At 36.8% G+C, this 26,473-nt stretch overlaps 1 protein-coding gene across 1 annotated transcript in view; it reads left to right on the forward strand.

Annotated features, from left to right (window-relative positions):
• LOC116168101 (visual system homeobox 2-like) overlaps positions 1–24,359 on the forward strand; it is an 82,652-nt gene extending 58,293 nt beyond the window's left edge. The window contains exons 4-6 of the mRNA XM_031483766.1: positions 16,998–17,172; positions 22,281–22,376; positions 22,557–24,359. Of these exons, the coding sequence (XP_031339626.1) occupies positions 16,998–17,172; positions 22,281–22,376; positions 22,557–22,984 (699 nt within the window). The 3' untranslated portion in view covers positions 22,985–24,359. The remainder of the gene's footprint in view (positions 1–16,997; positions 17,173–22,280; positions 22,377–22,556) is intronic.
• The last annotated feature ends 2,114 nt before the right edge of the window (positions 24,360–26,473 follow it).

Below are 26,473 nucleotides of genomic sequence, written 5' to 3' on the forward strand. Positions count from 1 at the left end.
CCTATGTTGCATGACAATTATTAAATTAAACGTCGTTTCCACATAAACGAGTCTTTATGTAGACCATCAATCCCTGTTGCTTTAGTTAATAATTGCACATCGTGCTTTCTATAGCGAGAAACACGCGATAGTATAACACCACCACCGCGCATAACATGTAACGTAATTATGCAAATGCATTAACGAATACAAATAGTCGAATGTTCTTTTATCGTTCGTGCATGATTTATGATTCGGTTTTTGTTGGCAATGTTACGTACGTAACGTGATAATAGCTATTGTTTAAAATTTTCTAAGTGAACATCGAGTCTTCAGCCTAATGGATCTGCTGGTGCTGCATTTCTTCAAGTGCCGTTTACGATGTCGTTCATGTACTTATTTGCATATAAATTGTAACAATTACCATTTTTAGTAGTAGTGACTACAAAAAATTGCTAATTTTCTTAAAAATGTTTTATTCATATAATACTTCGTCGAGTTTAGACGCCATTTAACAATCTTCACGTAAACACGACAAACTCAAAGTAATTAGTCATTTCCACAAACTTGATTTATCCTCTACTGATTGACTATTAAAGACAGAATTTTCGCAAAATATCCATTCCAAATGTCCTAAGACTGAGTTTTTGCAGGTGTACACTAAGTTCAGTAACTTGTAAGAATAGAAAAGAATAGAAAAGTACATATACGAGTACATATTTGTAAATAATAGGAAAGTTTTGAACACAGCAACAGACACGTCTCACGCCAACATAACCTGGAAGAGTATAGATATCCTTTTCCAACATTCAATTGAATATTAGCATTACCTTATGCTTTCCCATTGCATAGAGGAAATTGTGTTTCCTCTATGCCCATTGCAATTGGCGAATAAGTGACTTTTTTGACACCTATTGATATTTTGTAGGCGATCGTCATCCTTTTAAATAAAAGAAATTGATGTATGCACTCTCCACCAAAAGACAATCCTATGACACCCATATTGCTCCACTGTCAGTGGAACATTTGTGACCTTAGCAGCTTTGACTCAGTCAAGCGATTGCGCTCAGAATCGGAGGTGCACATCTTCAATACAAAATAGCGAAAATATATCCGATGAACATGAGGAAATAAGTGGCATAATCTTAGATACTACACCAAGAACCTTCCCGTTATAATCGACACCCAAGGTTTTCTGTGCGCGCAAATTTGTCCTCGTGTTCTGAGGTTTATTTGTTTCAGAAAAACTCGGCCCAAAGTACTTTCATCCCAGAAAATTTCACTCGAAGGGAACTGTCCCCAGCCGCATGCGGAACATTCGCGTGCCTTTAAAGTCTCACCTAAACATTTTTCCTGTTATTTTTGCTCCACGAAGACCTTTTCGATAAATTACGTCCAAAAGTAACACAGTAAAATATCCTCCGAGAAATCTTGACGTGAAATGATTCAGGAATATTCGGTCTGTTGTACTAATCCGCTCGGGAATTCTTACGATGAAGGAAATTCACCCCCGAAGTATTCGCTATCAAGTCGAACTAGTACCCAAAAATATACCCGTCCTGCAAATTCACCCTCTGAGACATTAGCGTCCAAGGATTTTTATTTTCTAAATACCAGTATTCACACAAACTGACCAGCTACATTTTCCCTCTCTGACGATTGGCGGAAATGTGTGCAACACGTTATTAAGGAAGAAAATAAGATGTGTAGATTGGATGGCCTAATGGATACACTTATAGAGCCATTAATTATTTCACTCGGATCGGAGGTCAGTGACAGTTTTAGTGAACTTTCGCAGGACAGTAACTAAATCGCTTATACATAAAGCAGTGAACTGCGCTGTTTAATAATATGAGTATAATTCCATTGTTCTGAATTTGTTCAGTAACGTAACATTTGTTGTAAATTTTAATGTGGATAGTGTAGTATTACAACTGATAAAACATATAAAAGTACAGTTCAAAATAATGTTTCAAAGGCCAAAAAATGTATGCAGGATCATTACCTATCATCAATACAATGTATTACCTATTTATTATAATTCGCTTTTAAAAGTATGATGTATGCATAATATAAAGGAGTTCCTACCAAATAATAAAATAACACAAAAGCATAAATAATGAAATCGATCCAAATGTGAAAGAAAAGCACATCACGCAACCTACAATACATGTCTGTATAAAATGAGTCTATTATTTTTGTTACTAGATTCTAGTGATATTTTCAGTGTAAATCAGGTTTTTAAATCCGTCTTCCTCGTTAAAAAACAGTCCCTGAAGATTAAACTCTTCTCCGTAACATCAATGGTAAGAACATATGGAATATTTAGTTCGAAGCAGAATCGCCCTGCAACATTTACCTTCAACTCGATAGTCTCTTCTTTATCTTCGCCATAGAAGTATTGTCAATACCGAAATATTGCAACACAAGGAAACTAATCTCCGCATTTCCAACCGAGGAAGGGTTGCTCTGAGAATATTTTCGCTTGAACACATCGCTACTGGGTTAATGGTTGACTCACATAGAAATATTCATCGCATGTAAAAAAATTTGCTATGGTTAGATACCACCTGCAGCACCTCAATTCCAATTGGTTACCGTCAGTGGGGAGGATTGAAGGGTAAGATTTAATGGCTCGTAAAAACGCTCACGCAAATATGTAAAAGGGTATGGAGGTCCTTGGAGAGAGTAAGCAACCCTTAAGGGCTCTTAAAGTCCTGTAAAACACGCCTTAAACAACACGTTTAAGAGCTTATAAGAGAGTCCTACACGCTTTTCAATGTTTGACTTTCAGTCTCTTGGAGGACGAATTTTTCTGGTTTTTCTAAAAGCCACTTGGAAACTTTTCGTGGCTCAAAAGTTAGTAGCAGCTTTCAAAATTCTTGAATATTTCTAAAGGTTCTGTTATTTATTTATTTACTACCCTATTTTGTTCTGGACTCCCAAGAGACTTGCATCCAATAAGTACAGAGTGACCCACATAATTCCTTTTTAGAGGTGCCCCTGCAGAAGGTCTTACTTTGTATACTACTCCGGTATTTACCTTACGAATTAGAAAAACTGCAGGAAAACCTAATTCGAAGTAGCCGGCAGAATGCTCAAAACTGATCTAAGGAAATTCCCATCTCGGTCACAGATGAAAAACTCTTACCTCAGCCCAGGTTCGAACACCCGACCTCCGGCTATGTAGCCAAACGGTATAGTCATAAGACTTTTAATGCCCACAAAAACCCTGCTCGGCTTTTATATAGAAGAGAGAATCTAAAAGGTTGTATGCAATAGTCAATTTGAATTTGGATTTGCAATTACTGTAAGAAGTAACGATAAATTTGAACGTGTAAACAATTAAAACCATGTATCGCTACGATTTGTGCCTCAGTTTCAGTTGCATTGGTCTTTCTGGTGGAGATATTTATCTTAGGGCCGGTTGCACAAACGCAGTTTAAACTTCGTTTAAATTAACGCTATGGATTAAGACATATGATTAGTGGAAATTTGACAAAACGTCAAATTTCAACCAATCCTAGACCGTAATCCACTGGTTAATTCCAAGCTAGGTTTAAACTGTCTTTGTGCAACCGGCCCCTAGTATATTATAACAGTAGGTATCGTTTTTTTTGGGTTCATTTCGCAATTCATTCAATAATGTTTGTATGAAAAAATGCCCTTTTCTTTCGTAATCACTGCCGACTCCAGGTTTTTTTTCGTGATCGCGACATTTTCAGTTTCATCGCCAAACAAAATATGACACACGACAAAATATATAAATAACCGACCACAACAGCATGCCGAAAACCGTTTTAACGAAAACATATCGACATTCAAACACGTTCTGTTCCTATGTCTATGTCAACAATGAATACTGGAACACGAAATTGTTACGTGCAAACAGTACTCACTCTTTCGATTTATTTGAACAGTAAATTTGACAATCACATCGTTACGATTTATCGTATCGTGTAAACTAGCCTTAACCTACGTAAAAAGAAAATTGGGGTGGCAGATGTTTACTAATCATCGCACAAAATCTGTCGTTATCTGTCGGTCTATAACAGTTAACAGGTAATGCATTCGTACGACACATTAAACAGAAAAACATATTTTGTTAGCGAGTCATAACGGTGGCGAGTTCTGCATTGGCGAGTTGTCGCGTTGACGAGTCAGTTAGTGGCGAGTGCTCCAGTGGCAAGTCGACCCTGGCGAATTGACCGTGACTCGAAGCTCTTAAATATTCTTCAAAACGAACATTTCGAATCTTCCTGAAGTAAGAATTTCTCAAGGCACTTAAGGGTTAAGGACTTTCAAGGGCTCCTGGAAACCTTTGGAGGCTCATGGAAACTGAAATAGTCATAAAAGTTTTTTAGGAATGAACAGTTTATTTTCGCAAGTACGCATTTGTGGTTTTTGGTTTACGGTCGCTGTAATTTATTCTTTGAGATTTTCCTGCATACATAAATTCTAACTGTCGTTGCATTTACTGGCGTCATCAGTCGCAGGATTTTCCGCGCATGCCTGGGCGCATTCTTTGCTCTTAAATTCCCTCTTCCAAGACCATTCCTTTCCACGTTGAAGCAGAGTGTAGATTTAATAATCCATGTTTGTCTCAATCCGTTAATTATGGGCTATTGTTTCTGGCGATTAACCATGTCGTTGTGCGCAATTGTCAATTTTTGCTGTTGTTTCTTCGTTTTAGGAGTATGGTCCCCATATTTTGAGAAGAGGGTTTTCAATTTCAATTTTAATTTTGATAACATCTACCTAATGTCAATATTGGTTTAAGTTTAAATTCCAGTAACGAGAATGTTCCATTTACTTGCGGGCATCGACGCCTGTTTCTTATCAGGACACCTACTAACGGTCATTTTGTTGGAGGTTAATGACGATGCTGTGGACATAGATAAGAAACTAGGCTATTATTATTTATTTAGATTTATTGATTTGGCTTTGATTGTCGATGAAGAACAATATACGAGTATCTCGTATCAATATTTCCTTATCGGATTTCATTGTTAGGTACTTCCTTTGTACTGGGTGTTCAAAAAGTATCATTTGATCGGCTTACATATATTGATTGATTTGGAGATCCGAAACTGTATTCCACTTCAAAGTAGTCTCTTTGATGATGCACACACTTCCCCTAGCGCTTCCGTCACCTTTGGAAAGACACTTTTTGGAATGGTATTCAACCGTGCAGTCGCAGCGGAATTTTCAGTTTGAGAAATAGCTAAAAGTATTTAACTAAGAATGATTGAATTGAATGCGCAAAATGGGCGGGTGCGTTATCGTGGTGGAGCTGCCAAGATTTTGCTGAAGGCGGCGAAAGATCTGCTGGTAGTAGGTACTCCTCTGTGACAATATTATCAAGGATAACGGATGTTTTCACTGTGGCGAATGCATCTTTGTTTCTGGGTCGTACTCATAAATCCATAATTCCACCCGTGATTACGGTGTTCAGGTCCGCCGTTTGAATTGTCCAGCATGTGATTACAGTTAGCACTTGCTCAATAACATTGCCATTTTGGCTTGTTAAGGGTCCACCTAAACACGGTTCGCTGTCCACTGATGTACGGTCATCTTTGAAACGGTTGTACCACACTTTTATTTGTGAGCTGCTCATGGCATCGTCCATGAAAGCTCGTTGAGTCTTGGGAATGGTTTCCACTTGGGCATGTAGAAAAATTTGATGCAAAATCGCTGCTAAGGTTTTTTGAAATCCGACAACTGTTCCATACACGTCTTTACCATCGACAATTAATAAATGGACTGCGCGTGTCAATGATAAGCGCGGATACTGCAGGTGAGAGAGAAGGGAAAACTAAGAGGGCAAGCTGTATTTTACGGTTACGCATCTGATTGGTTCTTTGAATTTAATTTGAATCGCGATCGCTTCTGTTGAAAGAACCGATTAGATGCGTAACCGTAAAATACAGCTTGCCCTCTTAGTTTTCCCTTCTCTCTCGCTTGCAGTATCCGTGCTTAGCATTATTATATGTCGATGGTCTTTACACGTAGGCCGACTGTCAGCCACAGACCATCTGGCAGCTAGTGACGCTATCTGAGAGAAAACGTGCGAAATGGCTATCTCAACAAATAATTTGCTGAAAAACTCAAAAAACAAAGAATTACTTTGGAATTAATGTGTAGAGTATATCATTTTAGTTTGATTAAAGGCTTTAAGATGTTAATTAAACACCCTGTATATTCATAATACGAGGCTAGAGACACAGATGAAGCGAGATACTATCAACAATTTGGAGAATAAATCGACTCAGAATTTTAGGCTGCTTTGGTTGTTAACAAATTTTTCTGTAGGAGGAACTGAAATAAGTCCGAAAATGTATCTACATAATCTTACTCCATCATTTGGAGGAAAACACTTTTATTATGCTTCTATAGGCAACCAACATTACAGCTGTATACGACCAATGTCACTTCACCAAAACTTCGCTTTTCAGTGTTAATTTCTCAAGCTCTCGTATTGGAAATTTAAAAAAAAAGCGATGATAAATCTATTTGAGAAATGAAATAACTTAGCGTACGCTTTGTTAACCTCTCATCTCACTAACCTTAGATTTCGCGTTCCGGATGAGCTCACGAAAATTTATGACTGAAATATAACTGCTACTTCGGGAAAACAAATTCGAGACAGAATAACGTATTTTGGCACGGCTACCATATTTCAGCCAGTTATAAACTTGCCGAATGAAATTGCGCGGAAAAGAAACACCGTAAACATTGTATAAGTGAACGATGATTGAGGGTAATGGTTCAGACTGGAGCCGACTGAAACTGAACTCGTTTCTGTTATTTGAGAAAATATAGAAATAATTCAATTTATTAGAGACGCTGCGCCTGATGAATGTTATAAAGTTTATTATAAATTTCTTTTACTTCGTCTCTTCATTTTCATCATACATATACTTAAAAGAGGAGTGAGGAAATTAATTTTGTAATTGAATATTTAGCGTTAAGTGGTATTGTTATGAAGTATGCGGATACTTATACAATGTAACCCATTTAGGAAAACAATGCCGGCTGTAGATGGGAAAGCGCACTTGTGCACACAAGTAGCTGTTACTAATTGACACTTACCGTGAAACGCCGTCGGAAAATATTGTGTTTCACAAGAAAGCTAACAATATGTAAACTTATACTTTTTCTGATACTAACGTAACCTACACTAAATCCTTATTTGTTTACTTCCTTGTTTTCCAAGAATAGGTAAGTAGCTGAGAAACTAATTCGTTTATGCGATGTTGTAAGTCGGTTGCGTCACATTTACAAGGGTCGAAGACCTCATTTGCATAACATAAAATTGGACCTTTACGGCATTGGCAAACAATTTTAATATGACAATTAATTTTACTTGACCCACGGCTAGCTCAGTAATAAAAATTCCGGAAGCTTGGTCCCTTATCGTCTCTTAAAATCTGAAATTCAAAGTAAATACGCATGTGAACTTAGTCGTTTGAATATGTTAATGAACACAAGGTGATCCGTATGTAAACTGTCAATTTATATACATAATAAATTTCTCTTACATTCCCTCGTATCACTTAATTTAAATGCAAATTTCCAATCAATGAAACAACTTTGCTTGGATTCGCTTCTTATCAATAAGTACAATAAGATATGTTTCATGCAAATGTTTCTCACGGGTCGATTCCTTTAGGAAATTACTTCGAACAATGTTCCTTATGCAAATTTCTTAAATAACCGACCGATACTTTATACCAATCAAAAACTTTAAAGAACTTAGTAATTATCGTGGGCAATATTCTCTTCTGGTAACAAGTTGATATTATCTCTCCTTGGAAAATGCCGCTTCCTTAATAAATATGGAAACAGATCGCTTCTATGGTACATTTGATGTTGTGTACCGCCCCGGTAACGTTATCTTGGTGATGAATGCAAAATTTGACGGTAGAAAAGTTAGTATGGATCGCGAATCCAATCAAACCGGGTACAAATTCTCGAAACCAATACTTGAGATCGTGTTTACGCACAGGAATAAAATGCCATTGTTCCGCTGTGTTGATATTAGTTTGCCCAATTTATTAACTAGGCCATGTTGTGTGAAGGTCTAGTCTCGTCTTAATTTTCACGCACCAATATTTTTACGCCATCGCTCTTGAATCTAAAACCGAGAATAATTTTAGGGCATCAAAGAAAGGATACCACGATCTTACTAGCTTTTTATCTCGAAAAATGCGTACGATGTTATCGCCTTTTATTTCCAAACATACGCTATGAAGCGGTATATGTGTAAATGTTTCTATGATGAACCAAAATAAAAATTCAAAACCAAATTTTTGAAAACGGCTAAGCGATCGCCTGTTACAATACTACTAAAATACTCATCGGCCACTGCCAAAAGAATTCAGATTGGTGGAAGTACCTACCACAAATGCCAATTGCCATTATCACATGCACGGTAATTACATCATTAATAACTATTTTAAATTGAATTAAAAAATCAGCACCCAGCGGTATGAATATAAAATGGTCGAATAGTATTTTCCCATCACTTCCAGTTTGACCGGAGGTTACTCGGTTTTGAAAATGACATGGTACACCTTGCGTATTTTTACATTTTGGATTTTTGAAATCCATTTCTTCAATTAGAGCAATATAAAAACCTTTCATCTGTTTAGCGTATTTCCACAAAAATCACTGTGGCCTTTTTTCCGGTCCTTGGAAGCGTCACTAGTAGATCTTTATCTTAAGAGATATTGCTCTACGTTGCGTACTATTCGGTTGATTATGGATGTTACGTTTACTTTGAGCAAATGTTACAAAATTACCTTGAGATAAGCACACACGGTAAGGTCAGGCAAAATAGGGGTGGGCTGGGGTGAATATCGGGGTTCTGGTACACTTGGAAAAAGGGAACTGTAGTAATAGTAAACCGGATAGGCGCCACTTAGTCATTCTCAAAAGGAGGAAGGAATACTTACCAAATGGGGGGAACAAGCCAGGAATAAAATACTTGATAGAGCTACAACATAAACAATCGAGGGCAATTTGATCAACGATCTCAAAAATATTACAAATAGGTCACTGTAGTATATAGATCTGAGCTATGTCTATGTTTGAATTTAAATAGATTTTTAAGCAGTAATAATCAGAGAAAACATTATTATCAAAACAGGCTTCCGCAGAAAAAAACGGAGACATTGTTAAATAAATCTCAAACAAATGTAATAATTACTATTCAATTGTAACGCAAACCAGTATTTAATCAAACGTTAAATCAAGGAGTCGTCGAAAATAAAAAAATTTACCTTTGAATTCGGGTCGTAGCAGCCGTCTGAATTCAGAAGGCCACGTTTTGCAAAACTGTAACAGACAGAAATACAAACAGATAAAAAAAGAGGTAGTGAAACGCGCTGCACACAGAATATTGCAAAATAGCAATGCTAACGTCTGACATGGAGCTGATTTGATATAAAAACTGTAATTAATACTCAAAAAGAAGCAATAATTCGAATGACTCTATACTAGCAAAAGCAAAATTTTGATCGATAATGGGATATCCCGTATCCATACAGTTATGTAGGCAAGCTAATGTAAGTAAGTGCCATAAAAACTTTATGTGATTTAATTATGTACTTACTTTTGTGGCTGATTGTGCGATAGAAATATAGAAATTTGCTAGCGCCTGAACGAGGGCAACTCATATGGGCTTACCTGTGCCCCAGTGGTCAACTCCAAATATTCTAAACGTGTTTTCACAACCATGGAGCTTATGGTAAAGTAGACAAAACTGCTCCAGGCATTAGCAATCAAAATTTGTGTAGGCAACCGTCTCTCCTAACGAGGGTTCCAGAGACAAATGACCGTGGCGCTTATGTAAATCCTCCACTAGGAGCACAAAATCACACTTCAGAATTCCCAAATTACGAATTCAGTCGCCAGAGATCAACATATATTCGGGAGATGGCAATTGGAATTCTATGCGTTCTACCTTACGCTTTGAGCTGTTTTTTTAGTCGACGTGTACTTCGATACGGCTTACGAAGAAAAAAGACATGAAAATGGGCATCCAAAAATCAAGGTTAGTTATTTTGTAGTTAGTTTTTCAAAAAGAATTTCTACCACTGATGATACAACTATATAAATAACTCATAGTGGCATTTTTTCCAAATTCATATTTTTACATTTTTCATATTTAGTTCTTCCCAAAAAATAATGATCAGGCTGTATTGCTGAGACGCTTTTTCCAGTTTTTAAAGAGCAAAGTAATAGATTAATTAATTTGCACTAATTGCATACATTCAGTCGCATTTGTCTTAATTATAATTTAATTCAAAGTGAAGCAAGTGTCGCAAATGAAAATATGAATTGTTAGTAATGATAACAAGCAGCTTCCTTCAAGACAGGTGTCATGCATTTCCGGCGTGTACTAATTGAAAACGGCAAATAAAATTATACGACTATTATATTATTACCGCGTCTTGAAATAACAAAATATGACATACTAATTGGATGGCGTTCCAGTTAAAAAGATCCAATATCCAATGACCGCACAATCAATTTCGAACCTTAAAAGTATAAGAGATTGTCATGCTGACGGTGGTATTGTGCCGAAATTAACGAGTCATCCTGTATTTACACAGTGTTATTTAAAGGGTGTTTACATGTAATTGAACGAAAAAAAAAATTATTTTTAATAATTAGGTAGATAAATACGTCATGCATAATAATTGATTCGTTTTTTGAAAAGAACCTTTTTATAATACTGAAATTAACGTTTCTATTCATGTGCCTTTTCACGTTTTTATATGGTACTAATCAACTTGACGAATTTAGATTATAGGTTGCTGATTATCCGCCATAAAAGCTTAGGTCATAATAACGGGATTGTATAAAATAAGATGGAACCAATTTAATATTGAATTTTAATCAAATTTATAAGACAGTAATTGGTATCTGCCTTTCATAGCGTAATCATAAATACAAAATACTTAATTAGAGCGTGACTTTAAATCTACACAAGCTGGACTACAATGCATACAAATTTCTATTGAGGATTTTTGAAGAACGTTTGCCACTTTTGGAGCCAACTCCCATGAACGTCGTAATTATATACCTAACCCATAGTTACGTTTTCTGTTGTGTCACTTTCATTGAAGTGTAAGTCTTTAGACGACTTTTACCAACGGAACCATCTGTCTATACCGCATACAGAAAAATTTGGAAGTTTGCAGAACGTCAAGATTGTGAACTTACGTGAAATCCCATAACATTATGGTAAAATTTATAACCGCAACGATTGAAGAATGGAGTTCTTAGCGATAGATGACACAATAATGCGAGGTCTTTATGAGATCACAAAAAACATCGACAAAGTTAAATCGAAAACGCCAGATTTCATTGAGTAAAGTTTCAATCTCTCTCGACGAAATACTTACTTACACAGCGCGGCAATTTAACCGATTGCCTGTTACCGGAAAACCACCGGTAAACGGTGATAAAACTCGAATGCCCCGCAATCGAACCAACTAATCATCTAGAGTGCGTCCGTATTCGCACACAAAATTGAAATTAAATTGCCGCTGCCTGATGGACGAATGAAAAAATGTTCCTTTCAAACTTGCGAGATTGCATTTTTATACAACAAAAATTGGGAGGATGCTTTCGTGGCGAAGTATGGATTACATTTCGTTTTTGTTAATTGAATGGATAATGTGGAAAACGTTTTCTAGAGACTTGAATTGGATGTAAAACAGATACCGACAGTTATACCAGGTCCAAAGAACAAAAAACACTCATTGAGAGAAAAGGTTTCCACAACACTTGATTTGATGGGCCTGTGGTGTTGCACAGGATGCTATGGGCTAACTCAAAAAGACCACATTTGGTACCAATTCGTGTTGTGGCTATAACAATGTTTTTCTAATTCTTCATAACGAGATGAGAGGTTTTTTAAGATAAATCGATAGACAAATAAGCTTTGAGAGCACTGTGTAAACTGTACCTAACTACGAACGAACTGTAAATACGATATGGCAAATTCTTTAGTAAACAACTCTTTTGAAATATGGGTACCTATCTAATATTGCAACATTGAACTAAATCGCTTCAAAAGTCATGAGTAAGTAAAGGCAATTTGACTAACATTATTTTCACTACTAGCACGAGTTGTCAGGTTTTTCGAGAAAGATAGTATATTGAGGCATTATATTAAACAATTATACATTGTGCACAGCTGTGAGTCTGGACCTTCCAAGAGTACCCTTCTCCGACACTCCGTTCTGGAGATATGTGCATTTGAAGTCACCAGTAGCTATATCTCGTGTAGACCTGCATTCCTCCGCCACTTGGTTTTCAAGATATTCGTTTCGACTTCCACCAATAAATATGTTTCGTCCAGGCGATTCATTTTGCCTTTGTGTCCCCTTTTAGACAGCGAAATTGGATGGCCGTCTGGCACACCTTCAAGGTATAGGCTACCTGCTGCAAACAATTCCAGGACTCTAGGACCATTCCCTTAGAAGTAGTTCGAAACGGCAGAAGTGGGTCCGGATGGACGGACGGACAAAACGCAAACAATAGCACATTTTTTTAATTCTTAAAAAATGCGCTAAAAATGAGGTTGGTTTCAAGGTTGAACCTTGAAGCTTAAACCTTGAATCCTTGAACCTCCAAGTGTGAATCAACCAGAATCTTGGACCCTTTAAACCCGAAGCTTGAAACTTCAAGCTACCAGTTTGCATCTTAAAACTGGACCGATTAAGCTTAAACTTAATGAACCGTGAGCCTAGAATTTCTAATCTGCAATCCTTAATTTTGAGTAAAAGTAAATATACAGTTAAATCTTAAACCTTTAATCTTAGATGTGAAACCTAAGTCCAAGTTTTGGATCCTAATTTTTGGCATTTGACGTGCGAATTCTGAAGGTTATATGTGCTGCTTTCATGAAACGGGCATTTGGAGCTTTGATCTTGGAGCTGTATCTTGGTGTTTGAATCATGAAGTCTAAACCTTGAAGATGAAGTATGAAGTTCAAAACTCCAATCCGACAGTTTCAAAGTTCAATCTCGGAACTTAAAAATTGGATCACATGTCAATCTTAACGCTTGGGCCTTACATTCCGGATCTTGAGTTCTGACACTTAAACCTTTAACGGCGAATTCTAACGCTTACGTTTAAAGATTGAATTATGAAGCATGCATTTTTGAGCTGTAATTTTGGATCTTCGTGTTTCAATCTTGAAACGTGAAGCTCCAATCTTGCGGATTGATACTTAAAATATAAAATTGGGATAGGTATATTGAATTATGTATCTTGAATGTTCAATCCGGTAGTTGAATACTTACAAATTCTCCCTTTTAACTTGGATTTTAAAACTTGAATGTTGAAGGTCACGGTTTGACCCCGAGTCTTTGATATTGGGGATTTGGGGCGTGATTGTGCAACCGCGCGATCTCTACATGCTGACTTTTGGCGAGTCCTGATTACTACAAAACACTATAGACACAATGAAGTACAAGTGGCCATTTCTTGCTAAGACACTGTATGTCACTTTTCCTTCTTCAAATTAGGTACGTTAGTAACAAGGGTAGGTGTAGGCAAGAATTCAATTTGAAGGATTATAGCTGAAACATTATTAAGGGCAGTTTCCTCCAATTTAGGACTGCAGGGTGAACTATTGTTTCTTTGCGAAATCAAAATTTTGAATTTTTATGTAAAATCGCGAATTCTTTAGCAAAAATTATTACTTGACTCGCTGCTAGATCTATATTTGAAATATGTTATTGATCTCCTCTTTACAGTTTCCTGAAATTTGATTTCAATAGGTATTTGATTTTTCTATAGGTTTACTTGCAAACACAAAACTACCACAACTACCACAATGTTTTGAATGTTGCGGGTGATCAAAAATGAGTTGCTGTCGAGTCGCCTTTGGAAGTGCAAGTTAGGTACGATTTCTCATCTAAACAAAAATTCTAAAGCTGACTCGACAGCAACTCATTTTTGATCGCATGGTAGAACTCCCAAAATTTCTAACTTTCCAACGAAATTTCAAAAAATGTAAATGAAAACTGTAGTGCCTACGTTTATATAAAAGAGAATGTTCGAGGATTCTTAAAGCACATTTTAAAGAAATTTGAAGAATAAATTCCTCATTGTCCACCTATCCGTCTGCCTATTCGCCTGTCTTTATCTTAGGTTGTCACTTAAAAAAATAAACGAGACTGCCACCTCACTATTCGTCACTGATTACATCAAAAGGTCACAAAAACTAAATTTGAAGTAAAATTTAATTGGACCTGGTTGCACAATTTTTAAATCACACACACGGCGTGCTCAAATTACACAAGGCTCTAAATTTACTGGGTCAGTAAACACACGCGGGATCGGATGATCAAAAAATTTCTCCCAAAACTAATTCCCACTATTATCTTTAGTACTATTGTTCCTTTGTAATATCGCGTGTAATAAATCCGAAATGTTTTTTTTAATTGCACCAACTGTATTCATGAACGCACAAGAGAAAGAGGTCACCAAAATACCACTGAATCGTGTCTCATGAGCAAGCGAGTGACCTAATGCTGTGCCAGCAACTGCAACCCAATAGCAATAATTAAGAAGGCGAAATGTGATATAAATCCCAGACATCTAGGGTCGAGATGCTTTTGAAACCCATTAAGAGAACAATTCAAATTACATGACGAAGAAAACGCACCGCATTTGCACCGCGGTTGACAAATATATTCGTTGAGTTTCCACCAAGCATATCATTTATTTGGAATATCAATTAAACCCGATAAATTTCTATATCAAATTGTTCTAACGTCACGACGAAATTTCGAAAAAATTTAAATGCAAACAGAGCTACCGTTACAGGGTATTTTGTATGTCAACTTTGAGCAGATTTCATTATCTGAAAGAAATTAATTCTATTGGTCGAACAGATTCGAATGTTCGATGGGCAAGTTTCAAAAATTAACGTAATAAGAATCAGGTCGTTCGGAGGGGAAATACGGGTCAAGTCACGATAGCACTCGCGTCGACCTGGTGAAAGAATATTGGTGAATAGATTCAGCTTAAAACGCCAGAAAAACTAAGTCGTACCGCGAGAAGTTAAATCAATTATCCTATCAATTGCCGATCGCGAGATCAAAGTTCTTTTTTGATGTGAGGAAGAAATTGCATGTAACTACTCTAATTCCAAACTATACGATTGAAATCTCAATCGAATAAATCAAACTTTTGTGAGTTTCACATTCAAAGAATAAATTGTGAAACAAGAAATTAGTCGACATACGAATAGGCACAGAAAAAGCTACTACGGAATTGAACTCTGTGACCATGAAAACTAGAAGAGTGGACTAAAAATAACTGCATTTGTAATCAGTTGCACGACTGCCGTTAGTTGTCCGCAGATATTACTTTTCAATGAAATTTTTGCTTACAGGCGGATTGCGTAATGTAGTGTAATCACGAGGGAATAAATAAATTAGTACCGTGTTTCTATAACCCCGTAAACCCTTAAAAAGTGTCATTTCAGTGTAGCCGCGATTACAAAAGTGTTGCTTTAAATAAACCAAACATTCGAAATTAGTAATAGGTATTACCGACAGATTTGCAATTGATTGGCTACCCTCCTACCAGTGAAGGTTTTGAGTATATAATATAGAGAATTAAGTGGACATTTTGAGTTCTTCTATACATCTATCAATGACAAGCAGAAGTAGCGCCAGCAATATTAATTTATGTAGGTATATATAATGGGATTGCGCGCCTCTTCCGGCAATTGCGTAAAGTAAAAAGTAATAAGTCTATCCCTCCATTTGCGTATGATCTTTGGTACGTGTTACAGATAGTCTAGGCGATAATGACATCTAACTGGACATTTTGAGGTGGAAAAGAAAAAAATGGTGGAATATGTTCAGTTAAGTGTCAGAAAGAACATATTAAAAATCCCACCCCCCAGACCATGTGCTAAAGGCTCCAGCCACCCCACTATCCCCCAAGCGAAAACACGGTTTTTGGGGGATGGTGGGTTGGATGAAGCCTTTAGCACAGGGTCTGGAGGGTGGGATTTTTAGTATGTTGTTTCTGACACCTAACTGAACATATTCCACTATTTTTTCTTTTCCACCTCAAAATGTCCAGTTTGCCAATTTTACAGTCTCTATCGCCTAGACTAAGAGCCACTTTTTTAATATACTGTACCTAATTTATATATATTTCGTAGTTTACATGAAAATTCAAGTATTGTCTTTATAAAGGTTTACAGGTTATGTTTAAGGTGGAAGTCGTATTTATGTTACCAATGTATGTAGTGGTATGGTAAATTGGCACCTTGAAAATTGATTTTTCCGATCCGAATTAATTTATCACTTTGTATGTAACGCTGTTGGTTGAATAAAAACCGGAATTTTATGTTTATTCCGTAAACACAAAAAGAACTAAGTTTTGTACAAAACTCGAATAGGGTTAGTGTTTTCAAATGAATTTATATGAATTATGTTGGCTGCAAAACATGTAAAATGACGTTTTATCCTCACATGAGTTTCCACAAAAGAGCTTTAAATGAATAAAATCTCTCACAATCATTTCGTGCATGCATAAAGTTTTAGGCTTATATACATAGTAGAAGCTTTCAACAGTAAGTTGTCTATTCGAATCAAGTTGCAGCCGCTTTCTATTGAACAAGTTAATTTCTAATTTAATTTGTTAATTAATTCTGTAGCGGGGGCTCGGCAGGGGCTAATCGGTTCCATTGTCCTCGGAATTACACATTTCAAAGCACCCCGCTTTTATCACGTCTCTTCTATACTCGCATAGATTTAGTATCCACCCTAGTCAACACTGCTATTGACATTTATTTCATTAACAAGTACTCACAATGCATATACTACATGTTAATGATTAATTCCGAGCAACGTTTCCGGTTTATCGCAAACTATCCTGCGTTCTTGTCGAATTTTCATTTTAATTATACTCGCCGAGACGACCGCCGATGCGTGCTGTAATTGATATTCTAACATTGGCCTTAATTACAGGTATGGTTTCAAAATAGAAGAGCGAAATGGAGGAAAACGGAAAAGTGCTGGGGTAGAAGTACAATAATGGCTGAATATGGACTGTACGGGGCGATGGTGAGGCATTCCCTTCCGCTGCCTGAAACAATACTAAAAAGTGCAAAAGAGAACGAATCGGTGGCTCCGTGGCTTTTAGGTAAATAAACACATTACACCCAGTGAAAGATCTGCATTATGCAGGGCTTGTTTAGTGTACACATGACCACACATTTTAATTGGTTCGTCATACATTGGGGATTTGCTTAGATTATTGTTATCGATCTAACAGTCTTTTTGTTGTCCACTTTATTAAACAGTGTATAACTTTAAAGTTCATTTCATAAAAACAGCAATTCAGATTAATCACAGAATCCCTGACAACGGTTTTTGTGACAATAGTTGCCATAAATGTTGAGTTATGATTCGTTTGTCTTTAAGTTTAAACTTGACGATACAACCGCCACATTTTAAAATGAGGTAAGGTTTCTACCATTCTCATCATTGGTTTGATCAAGATAAACGGATGTGAAACCAGGCAATAGTAACACAAAACTTTCTATTTCTATCTTGCGAGAGTCTTATAACAGAGGTGGTGTGGTTCAGATACAGTTTTACGCTGCCACCATTAGTAGTAGTAGAATGTAGGTCCTTTAAATATGCCTGTCTGAATCAACAATCACTGTTTCACAAAGCAAAGTTTATTGTCTTGAAATGTATCAACTTATAACAGTAATTATTATTTATCACTCACAATTTATAACATAACACGAGCGGGAGTTTAATTACTTCTCTAAGAATCGATGTTGGAACTCACTGAAGCACAATTCGATAGCGCTCGAAAGTGCTCGAACGCTCCTGAATATTCTAGAATATTCTCGAACAAACACGTCATATTTTCCGGAAAGAATGCGTCACATCCGTTTTCGTTTCTTATCGCCGATGATTAATTTTTTAGGGCGCTTCGGCGTCTAGCGGGATTTCTAGAATATTCGCTACAGTAACTTATTTTGCATTTTTATTGCCAACAAAACTACCATAATATTTCTTGTTCTCGCCTTATAAGGTATCGTATTCCCTGAAGTCAAAATGGCCTTGATGTCCTGGATTACTACCTATACAGGGTGTTAGTAAATATGATTTACATACCCAACGGGCTAATTCTTTGGCTTATTTTATGACTAAAAGTTCATATAAACAAATATTCGCAAACGGTGTTATAATTTCAGAATTACGTGCATATAATTACAAATGCAAACACAAGATACAATATCAAATGCAAACTGCCAAAACTAATAAAAATAAGAGATTATCCAAATAAAATCGGGACCAATTGGACAAATTTAAAGGTTTTAGTTTCAGTTAGCCAACTAGAGAAAATAGTTTTTAATTTTTTTCTCGCTAACGGCCGCAGATACGAAAAAATTGGAAGATACCAAAAAGTGTCTAAATAAACCAGAAAATTAATTTTTTGTTTTACAATCTATCAGCGGCACCGCAAAAAAATCAGGGGTAGACATGAAACATGACACCTGAAAAAACAGCACCCTATGGATTATCACTTCCATCAGCGATGCATAACTTATATTCCTAATTTGAGCTAAATATCTCAAACACTGCAGGAGATAAATAAAAACCCTATAAAAATCGTGAAATTATATAGCACCCTGTAGATCGGTAACGAAGCGTTTGCGGACCTATATTTATATGAACTTTTAGTCCTAAAATAAGCGAAAGACGTATTTTTGAGTATGGATTGAGGTTAATTTGATCTAATATTTTGGAGTTATTTAATGAGAATGTGTTTTGTTTTTTTTATGTGTGTATTCTATTGCTGATTTGACTTGGTTTTGTGGTTTGTGAGAATTTGTTTTATCGTGGGATGTGATTTTGGGGCTACTTGTATATTCTGTTGTGTCAGTGTTTTGTTTTGTTTATTTTTATCACTTGTAGGTTTCGAGTAAATCACATCAACTTTCTTATTTCTTATGGACACCATATTGGATTTTTACGTCACTCGATAAAGAAAAAATTTACAAAATCAGCAATACTAAACACTTCGTATTTATTTGTCTATGAAGTCTTGAGTTGAATGATAAAGTAGTAAAGAATTTCAGGTACTCAAGTAAAATTTATTATAACTCTCGCCAGGAAAGATTGCCAGTCACAGAACACTTGATCCCGATCTACAATCTTTGTTTTTCGTAAGGTGCTAGCGACTTCCGGGATAGTATCGTGACAATGTTGAACGAAAAGACTTTTTGTTCAACATTAGCACGATCCTATTCCAGAAGTCGCTCGCATCTTAATAAAAACAAAGATTGTAAATCGACACAAGGTGTGCTGTGACCGGCAATCTTTCCTGGTGAGAGTTATAGGTTTCTTTAGGCGATCGATTTCGATATGCTATCCTCGTCAGGCCGTAGCTAAAATTATTATAATAAATAGTATTTATAAAAAAGGTTACAATAATCACGTCAGCTTCGTATTTAATTTGGGAATCAACCTTGCTTTTTTGCTTTGAAGTTTACAATGTGTTTCTTATGCCAATAATTCCATGGCCCTGTCGATGGTGAATATGCGAGACACTGAACGAATGGATTTGGTTTCAATCACAATTAGTCATGGAATTATTGAAATAAGAAATACATTGCAAACTTCAAGACAAAAATTCAAGGTCGATTCTCCAATGAATGACTAAGTGTTTGGTATCACTTGTTTCGTAATATTTTTCTCTACCGAATAACGTAAAAATCCAATATGGCGTCCATAAGAAATAAGAACGTTGTGCAACGCCAACTTGGCTAATAGCCGAAGCAGAATAAAACACACGAATAAATTTATTAGCACTACCATACAACCCTTTTCTCGCTGTGGCCTCTTTGACTGAGTATCCAGCAGCACACACCTGTCATTAGTTCAGTGGAGACGGCATGGGTCCCACCTTGACCAGAACCTACTACAATCTTAAAGTAACAAAAGAAAGAAAATGTGGGCGCCACGAATTCCTTCCAGCAGCAGCTACATACACACAGATGACCCAGGATTAGTTTTCATGCGACAAAGATAACACGTGGTCGAGGACCCCTAGCTCCTCCCATGTTTCCGCTGAAATACCCCCCAGAACGGTTCTCACCTTCTATAGAAGCGGATGGCTCAAATTAAAATAGCCTAACACTACTTTGCTGCAATCTCTCCGACAACCAAAAAATATCTACCGCGTAGTTCCAAAATCCACCACATCGATGTAGAAAAGATCAAATACCATCAAGCGACATCAACATCTCCAATTGCTTTCTTCAAGCTAAAACCAACGGAAAGCTAACGAAGACAAAGCAAACCAATATTCATACTACGAGCAAAAATCATACTCGACCAAAATTCCTACGCTTAAGTCAAACTAACCGTTACAGTTTATGCGATTTACTCGAAACACACGAGTTATAAAAATTTTTATTTAGCACCATCATAAATCTGAGAAAAAATGACTACGGGTTTGTTAAAACTATTTTTGATATCTTTGAAAATAAATTAACGCCAGCTCATTTTGGAAATCGGGTTTTTTGCCATTACTTCGTTGTTGGTAGAGCTACAAGAAACTATGAATGACAAAATTAAAATTTGTCCATTTAAGCAACTTTGTATCTGTTACGGTTTACGAAATCCCCATAGGGATAATGAAAAAATCACCCTGTATATACACAATAATGAAAAAAATCTTCGGACATGGTTGTTACAAGTTTTAGGGTTGATAATATTATTTTAAAACACTATAGGGCATAGTATACCAAATTTGATTTAATTCAGTGCAATATTTTAGCAATAATATGAAGAATAGTCAAAAATTGCCAGTTTTTTGGTACTTTGACACACTTGCGCATGCGCAATTCTGCCCAAAAGCTTTTCCTTGTATGTCTAAGAATATTTGACCACAATTAGTTCCAATAGGTTCAGCCATTTAGCCGGAAATGGGAGTGCAGACAGACAGATTGACAGACCGGCATCATCGAGATTTTGTTTGATTCGAGTTTCTGGTGCTTCAGAAGTGTAATTCCGTCAAAAAAGTGCGGGATCATTGTTTACCCCATTGGGGATTTACGATAATTCAACCGGTTGAACCGGGTTGGTAGATTTTACTATGGTTACAATTATTGCCACAATTGTTTCTATGGTGATTTCTAGCAATCCGGTTAAAGTGGTTGAATTATCGTAAATCCCTATTGCAATACCTCCCGGTTGGTAAAAACCATGTCAATGCATAGAATACAATGGCTATAATAGGGAAGGAACTTTTTGTTTTGTAATAACGTCACCACGAACTCTGCCGAACGCGTAAGTGTCGACACTCACGTTCAGTTCGGCGGACGAGTTTGGCCGGAAGACATCGGTCAGCCGGCCAGTTTCCAGTTTTTCACAACACACGTACAGCCGGCCGGCCGGAAAATTCCTGTCATCGATGAGAATTGTGAAAATTGCATTGTAAGTAGTATTGCTCGGCCGGACGACCTTGACCGGCCGGAATAATTTTGAGCATCGATAATAGCCGGTCGGCCAGGACTGACAGTCCACGGACTGCCAGCAAACTGAACGTGAGTGTCGAGCTTTAGTATTGAATTAATTTTGTGCTTACGAAAAGTGTCGACAAGGGTTGCAAAAATTCGAGAAGAGTTTCGGAGATGTTATGGATATAATTTTTAATAACTAAATTTTTGAAGAGGGAAAGAGTCTCTCATTTGCAATGTTGGTTTCCTATAGCCATCTATTCCATGCATTGACATGGTTTTTTAGGTATCCATAGTCCAATTGAGTATATTCCCTGTATAGGTACCTATCGAAAGAATATTTAAAAAATTTCGAATCACCCTATATTATATCAACCAACACGAACTTGTTCGACATCACAAACTGTTTTAAAACGGTCGTTTCATAAATCAATTATTTAATAACACGATAGCAGTGGGTTATCAAATTTATTCGAGCCACTCTTTTAGCGACAGTAGGTACTCTGTACACCAAACCTTTAACAAGTGCTCTGGCTTATTACGTACGAATAATATAATAAATGCATAAAAGGGTGGGTATTGGTAAAAATGATCATTTTCAAAATTGTATACTTTGTAGAATAAAGATCAAATATAATTTGTACTGTATTGTTACTGATAAATTACCATTCAATTAGTTAATTAAATCAAAACGTTTAATTTATTATTTATCAATAGGAATACAGTGCTGGTTAGTACCGTATAACTTATACAATTACATTTCCAGCTGTGAAAAAGCAATCTGAGTCAATACCCACTACTTTCCTGCATTCACCCCAGCCAGACGACCTACTTAATAACTTTAGAAGAGAACTGAAAAATGGTAAATATAATACTGAATTTTCTCTAAATTAAAAAAAAAGCTTTCATAAGATTTTTACTTTTCCCCGCGTCTCGAGTCAAGCGTTGAACTCGCATTAATCTACGGTTAAAAGCTTCCACTAATACTTAACGACATTGCGACATTGTGTATATCATTGTAGTGAACTTCACTTGTTTGCAGGGATGCATCGGAAATCAATAGAAGCCGCTCAACATCTCAAAGACCAAGAGAACTGCAATAGTAACAGTAGCGACCACGAAGAGACGACATCAATGAGAACGGAGGCCAGCGATACCAGTGTGGCGTCAAATCAGCAACAAAAGAACGGCCACACCAGTTCATCGAACCCGGTCTCCTCGGATAAAGACTCTCACCACAACCAAACCTTCCCAGAAGATCCAGAAGTGTTTCGAAACAATTCGATCGCCTGCCTGCGCGCGAAAGCGCAGGAACACAGCGCGAAAATAATGAACAATCACGGTGCAATGTTACAAGTACGGTCACTAACGAGTTTAGCAGGCGGGCAACAGAGCTGTGACGCAAACGCAAATAACTTACATCATGCGGAGGTTGTGAATTCGGATACCAGTTCGACTAGTATATTTTGACATAGTAACTCAGACAATTGATGAAATCTTTAAACGAGTCCTTGTTTAGTTAGTTTAATTCACCGGTTTGGTTCAAAGCAGAAGCTGCAGTCGTTTCCTGTATACGACGATAAACGCATTTTTCAAAAAGTTTAACCACGTGGTGCTGTAACACGATTTTACTATGCCCAAACCATTTCGTTGAAAGAAATGAAGTTCAATATTCAGGAACATAACTTTTCGAAAAAACGCTATAGTCGCCACTTCGCTCTTCATTGCAAAACGATCAACTTGCATTGAATGGTAGCAGTGTGCAATGGAAGAACTTAATCTCAGAACATGGAACAAGCCATGTCTAGTTCTTGAAAAATTGAACAGCATTATTCTTAATGAAACGGAGCCCCTCTCCAACAGCAAAGTGAGTGACCGCGAGAGGGTCTTTTTTATAATCAGAGTCAAACAACCACAAACATTGTTATAAAATCATTGATCGAACGAACATAACTTCGGTAAATACAAGTCATAGATACATAGTTTGTGGATATTTGATGCAATACGTGCAATCCCTTGTTGAAGGTCTGACAAATTATTGTATAAACCACAAATAATGTATCAGGCTCAAGTTGCACTTTGTCTCCTTTTTTGACTAGGTACAATTTTCACTTACTGCAATAGCAACTTATTATTCATTTTAAGCATTCTATGTTGGTATTTTATAAACAGATACAACGATTTAAAAAAATTGGTTCAAATTTACAACGAAATGGAGAAATAATACAATAAGCAAAGCATTTCACTTAATTTACAAGCTAATCTAATCTAAAGTTGTTCTTATGTTAAAGTGTTATAAGTGAAATACAATTCTAATTAGACACCGAATGCAACGAAAATGAGAAACGCGTTTCTACTCCTGGCTTGACCATTTTTGAGTCTCATATATATTTTTGATAATTTTGTATATATGTATTAAAATTTTTTACATACTTTACTTCACCTAACATGTATAATCTCCATATTTACATGTAATTTATTATAACATTTGTATTGTTGTGTACATTTTTATGTAAAGTTCCCGATTATGTAGTGGCAGGTAGTGTACTTAATATACTATGTGTGTTACATTCACCTGTGAATAATGTAAAAAAATGATCTCCTAAGCCTAATGTGATCGAGGTAAAATTGTACGCCATAAGAATGGCGGCAGATAATTGTGCTCCACATGTTTGAACGGATGCTTACACGTATATTTATTGGGTATGAAAAACCACACACTTTTTAGGTATTATGATATTATTGAAGTGCAAATGTATAATTCCCACGTACCTATTAGAGTAGAAATTTGTAGATATATTATATCGTATTATTTAAAAATAAAAACAAATTATAGTGTTTTATTTCCAATGCAATGTTTTTAATTACTTAAGTATAAAACTTATACCTATACGTGTATTGTTCGCAATGTCTATAAATAAAATATTTAAATCTGGATTTTTTAGTAAAATCAGCAATCTGTCAACCTTTAAACAAAGGTTAAAGGAATTTATTTTTTATCTACAATTATAGGTAAGTAATGGTTTTCGGAAGAAGAAGAAGAATCATTAGTACTAAGCAAACTGCCTCTGTTGGAGTGTCGTTGAAGATGGCACAGCGGAAGCGTTCATAGAACTATTGAAACAGAGTAGTAGTTCCAATCGCACTAATCTTACTCAAGCAATAGTTACCGAAGCACAAATTTTTTCAATAACAGAAGGGTGCGATACTAGATCTGAGACCACTAACATATTTTTTGTCCAACACTTCCTTCCAAAACATCCCCTCAACATTTATTCGTGAAACTATATCTAGTTCGCTTGCAAGGAGTTAATCCACCTCTCATTAGCTCAAATCGAACACCGGAAAGCGGTTACGTTTGTCAACTTTCTTTATCCTATCCGCATTGTCAATTTGCAGACAGGGACCAGCTTACAGCTGCGTAATCTCGGAAAGAAAGCGATATCTTTTACTGCTCCGCTTGGCCTCAATAGTTAACAAGACCCCATTTCTGTTTTTCGCTGAACCATGTGATAGCTCCTCCTGCGCACTTGCAGACTATGACCCTTCCACAGAATGTCTACTTTGAACATCCCCAGCATTGCTTTAGGCTTCCAGATCTCCAACATTATAGTTCCGTCAGAAATCCATAATCAAGGTAGCAAACAGTTCTTTTTACAGCTCCCCAGTCGGACACTCTTGAGTTCACCAAAGGTTCGGATATCACAATGACCATTTCAAAAAAGGAACGGTTATTAGATACATACAACTTGGAGTTAGGGTCGGCGGAAAGCTCTGCACTGGCATCGCTCAATGTTAGTACAATGCCACAGCGTGTGCCCGTTGATCTTTAAAGAGATCACAATTTCTTAATTGTAACACCTGAAGGTCTAAATAGCAATTTAAGGCATTCACTGTTTAGGCAAACGACATATGAAAATTTTCTGCAACAAATACGTATAGTCATTTAAGTAAGCTAGCCTTTTAATCCGTCTTCGGGAAAGTGTCTCCGGTTTTTCCATATTTTCACCAGAACTGCATCTTCTTCGATCGCAGCTGAGTCGTCTTACTCCTTTTGGTCCTGTCACCGTAGGAGACTACCCCACAGCATGGTCATCAACCGAAGCTTCGGCTTCTTGATTTTCCACTACAACTTCACCTCTCAGAATTTTGAAACTATATGGTGTCCGCTGTTTAGGTTTTTTCGGAAGAATCTTGCTTCGAAATGCACACTTTGAATGCAAGTCCGTAATGGAGCGCCAGAGACGCCATTAAACGGATGGAGCTAAAAATAATGCACGCCCGAGCGTTAACTGAAGCCATTGAATAAAAAATAATTTTATTCAATGCTGAAGCCCTGAGCTACTAGACTTCAATGTCAACTTCGTCGTCGATTTTATTCCCCTGAGTGACGTCGTCGACGGTATTCCTAACCCGCTCCTTTGCTTCCAAAAATCTCGCATCGCGCGTGACGGGACGTGTCTTCACTTCGTTGACCAGATTCGGTACGCTTTCGATTCGTTGGCATACCCAAGGAAAAGGCCTCCTGCGTGCCGGGGTTTTTTTCCGCTCGATTTAATGCACTATTACTACCGCAAAGGATTAAAATGTTCGTAGCTTCTTCAAAACCTATTTCGCACAAAAATAAAAAACGACGTATAAAAATACGAGTACTTTCCTTCGCAGATTCCGCTAAAGCCATATACTCTGCTTCCGCAGTTGGAAGTGCGACATCCATTGGCATCTTGGCATCCCAGGAAATTGGTGAACCGTTCATTAGAAAAGTATACCCGGTAAATGAACGACGATCCTCAGCGTTACTTCCCCAATCCGCATCTACAAAACCTTGTACGGCTTCGTGGCCTTTTCCAAAAGATAAGCCTATGTCCAACGCGGCTTTCCAATGTTGTTAAACTCCATGTTGTTAAACCTCCATGGAATTATTTACTGTGAGCTTCGTCCCACTTTCGATTGGTGTGG

This window comes from Photinus pyralis, unplaced genomic scaffold (assembly GCF_008802855.1).
Source record: "Photinus pyralis isolate 1611_PpyrPB1 unplaced genomic scaffold, Ppyr1.3 Ppyr1.4_LG4, whole genome shotgun sequence".
In the NCBI taxonomy this organism is placed as follows: domain Eukaryota; kingdom Metazoa; phylum Arthropoda; class Insecta; order Coleoptera; family Lampyridae; genus Photinus; species Photinus pyralis.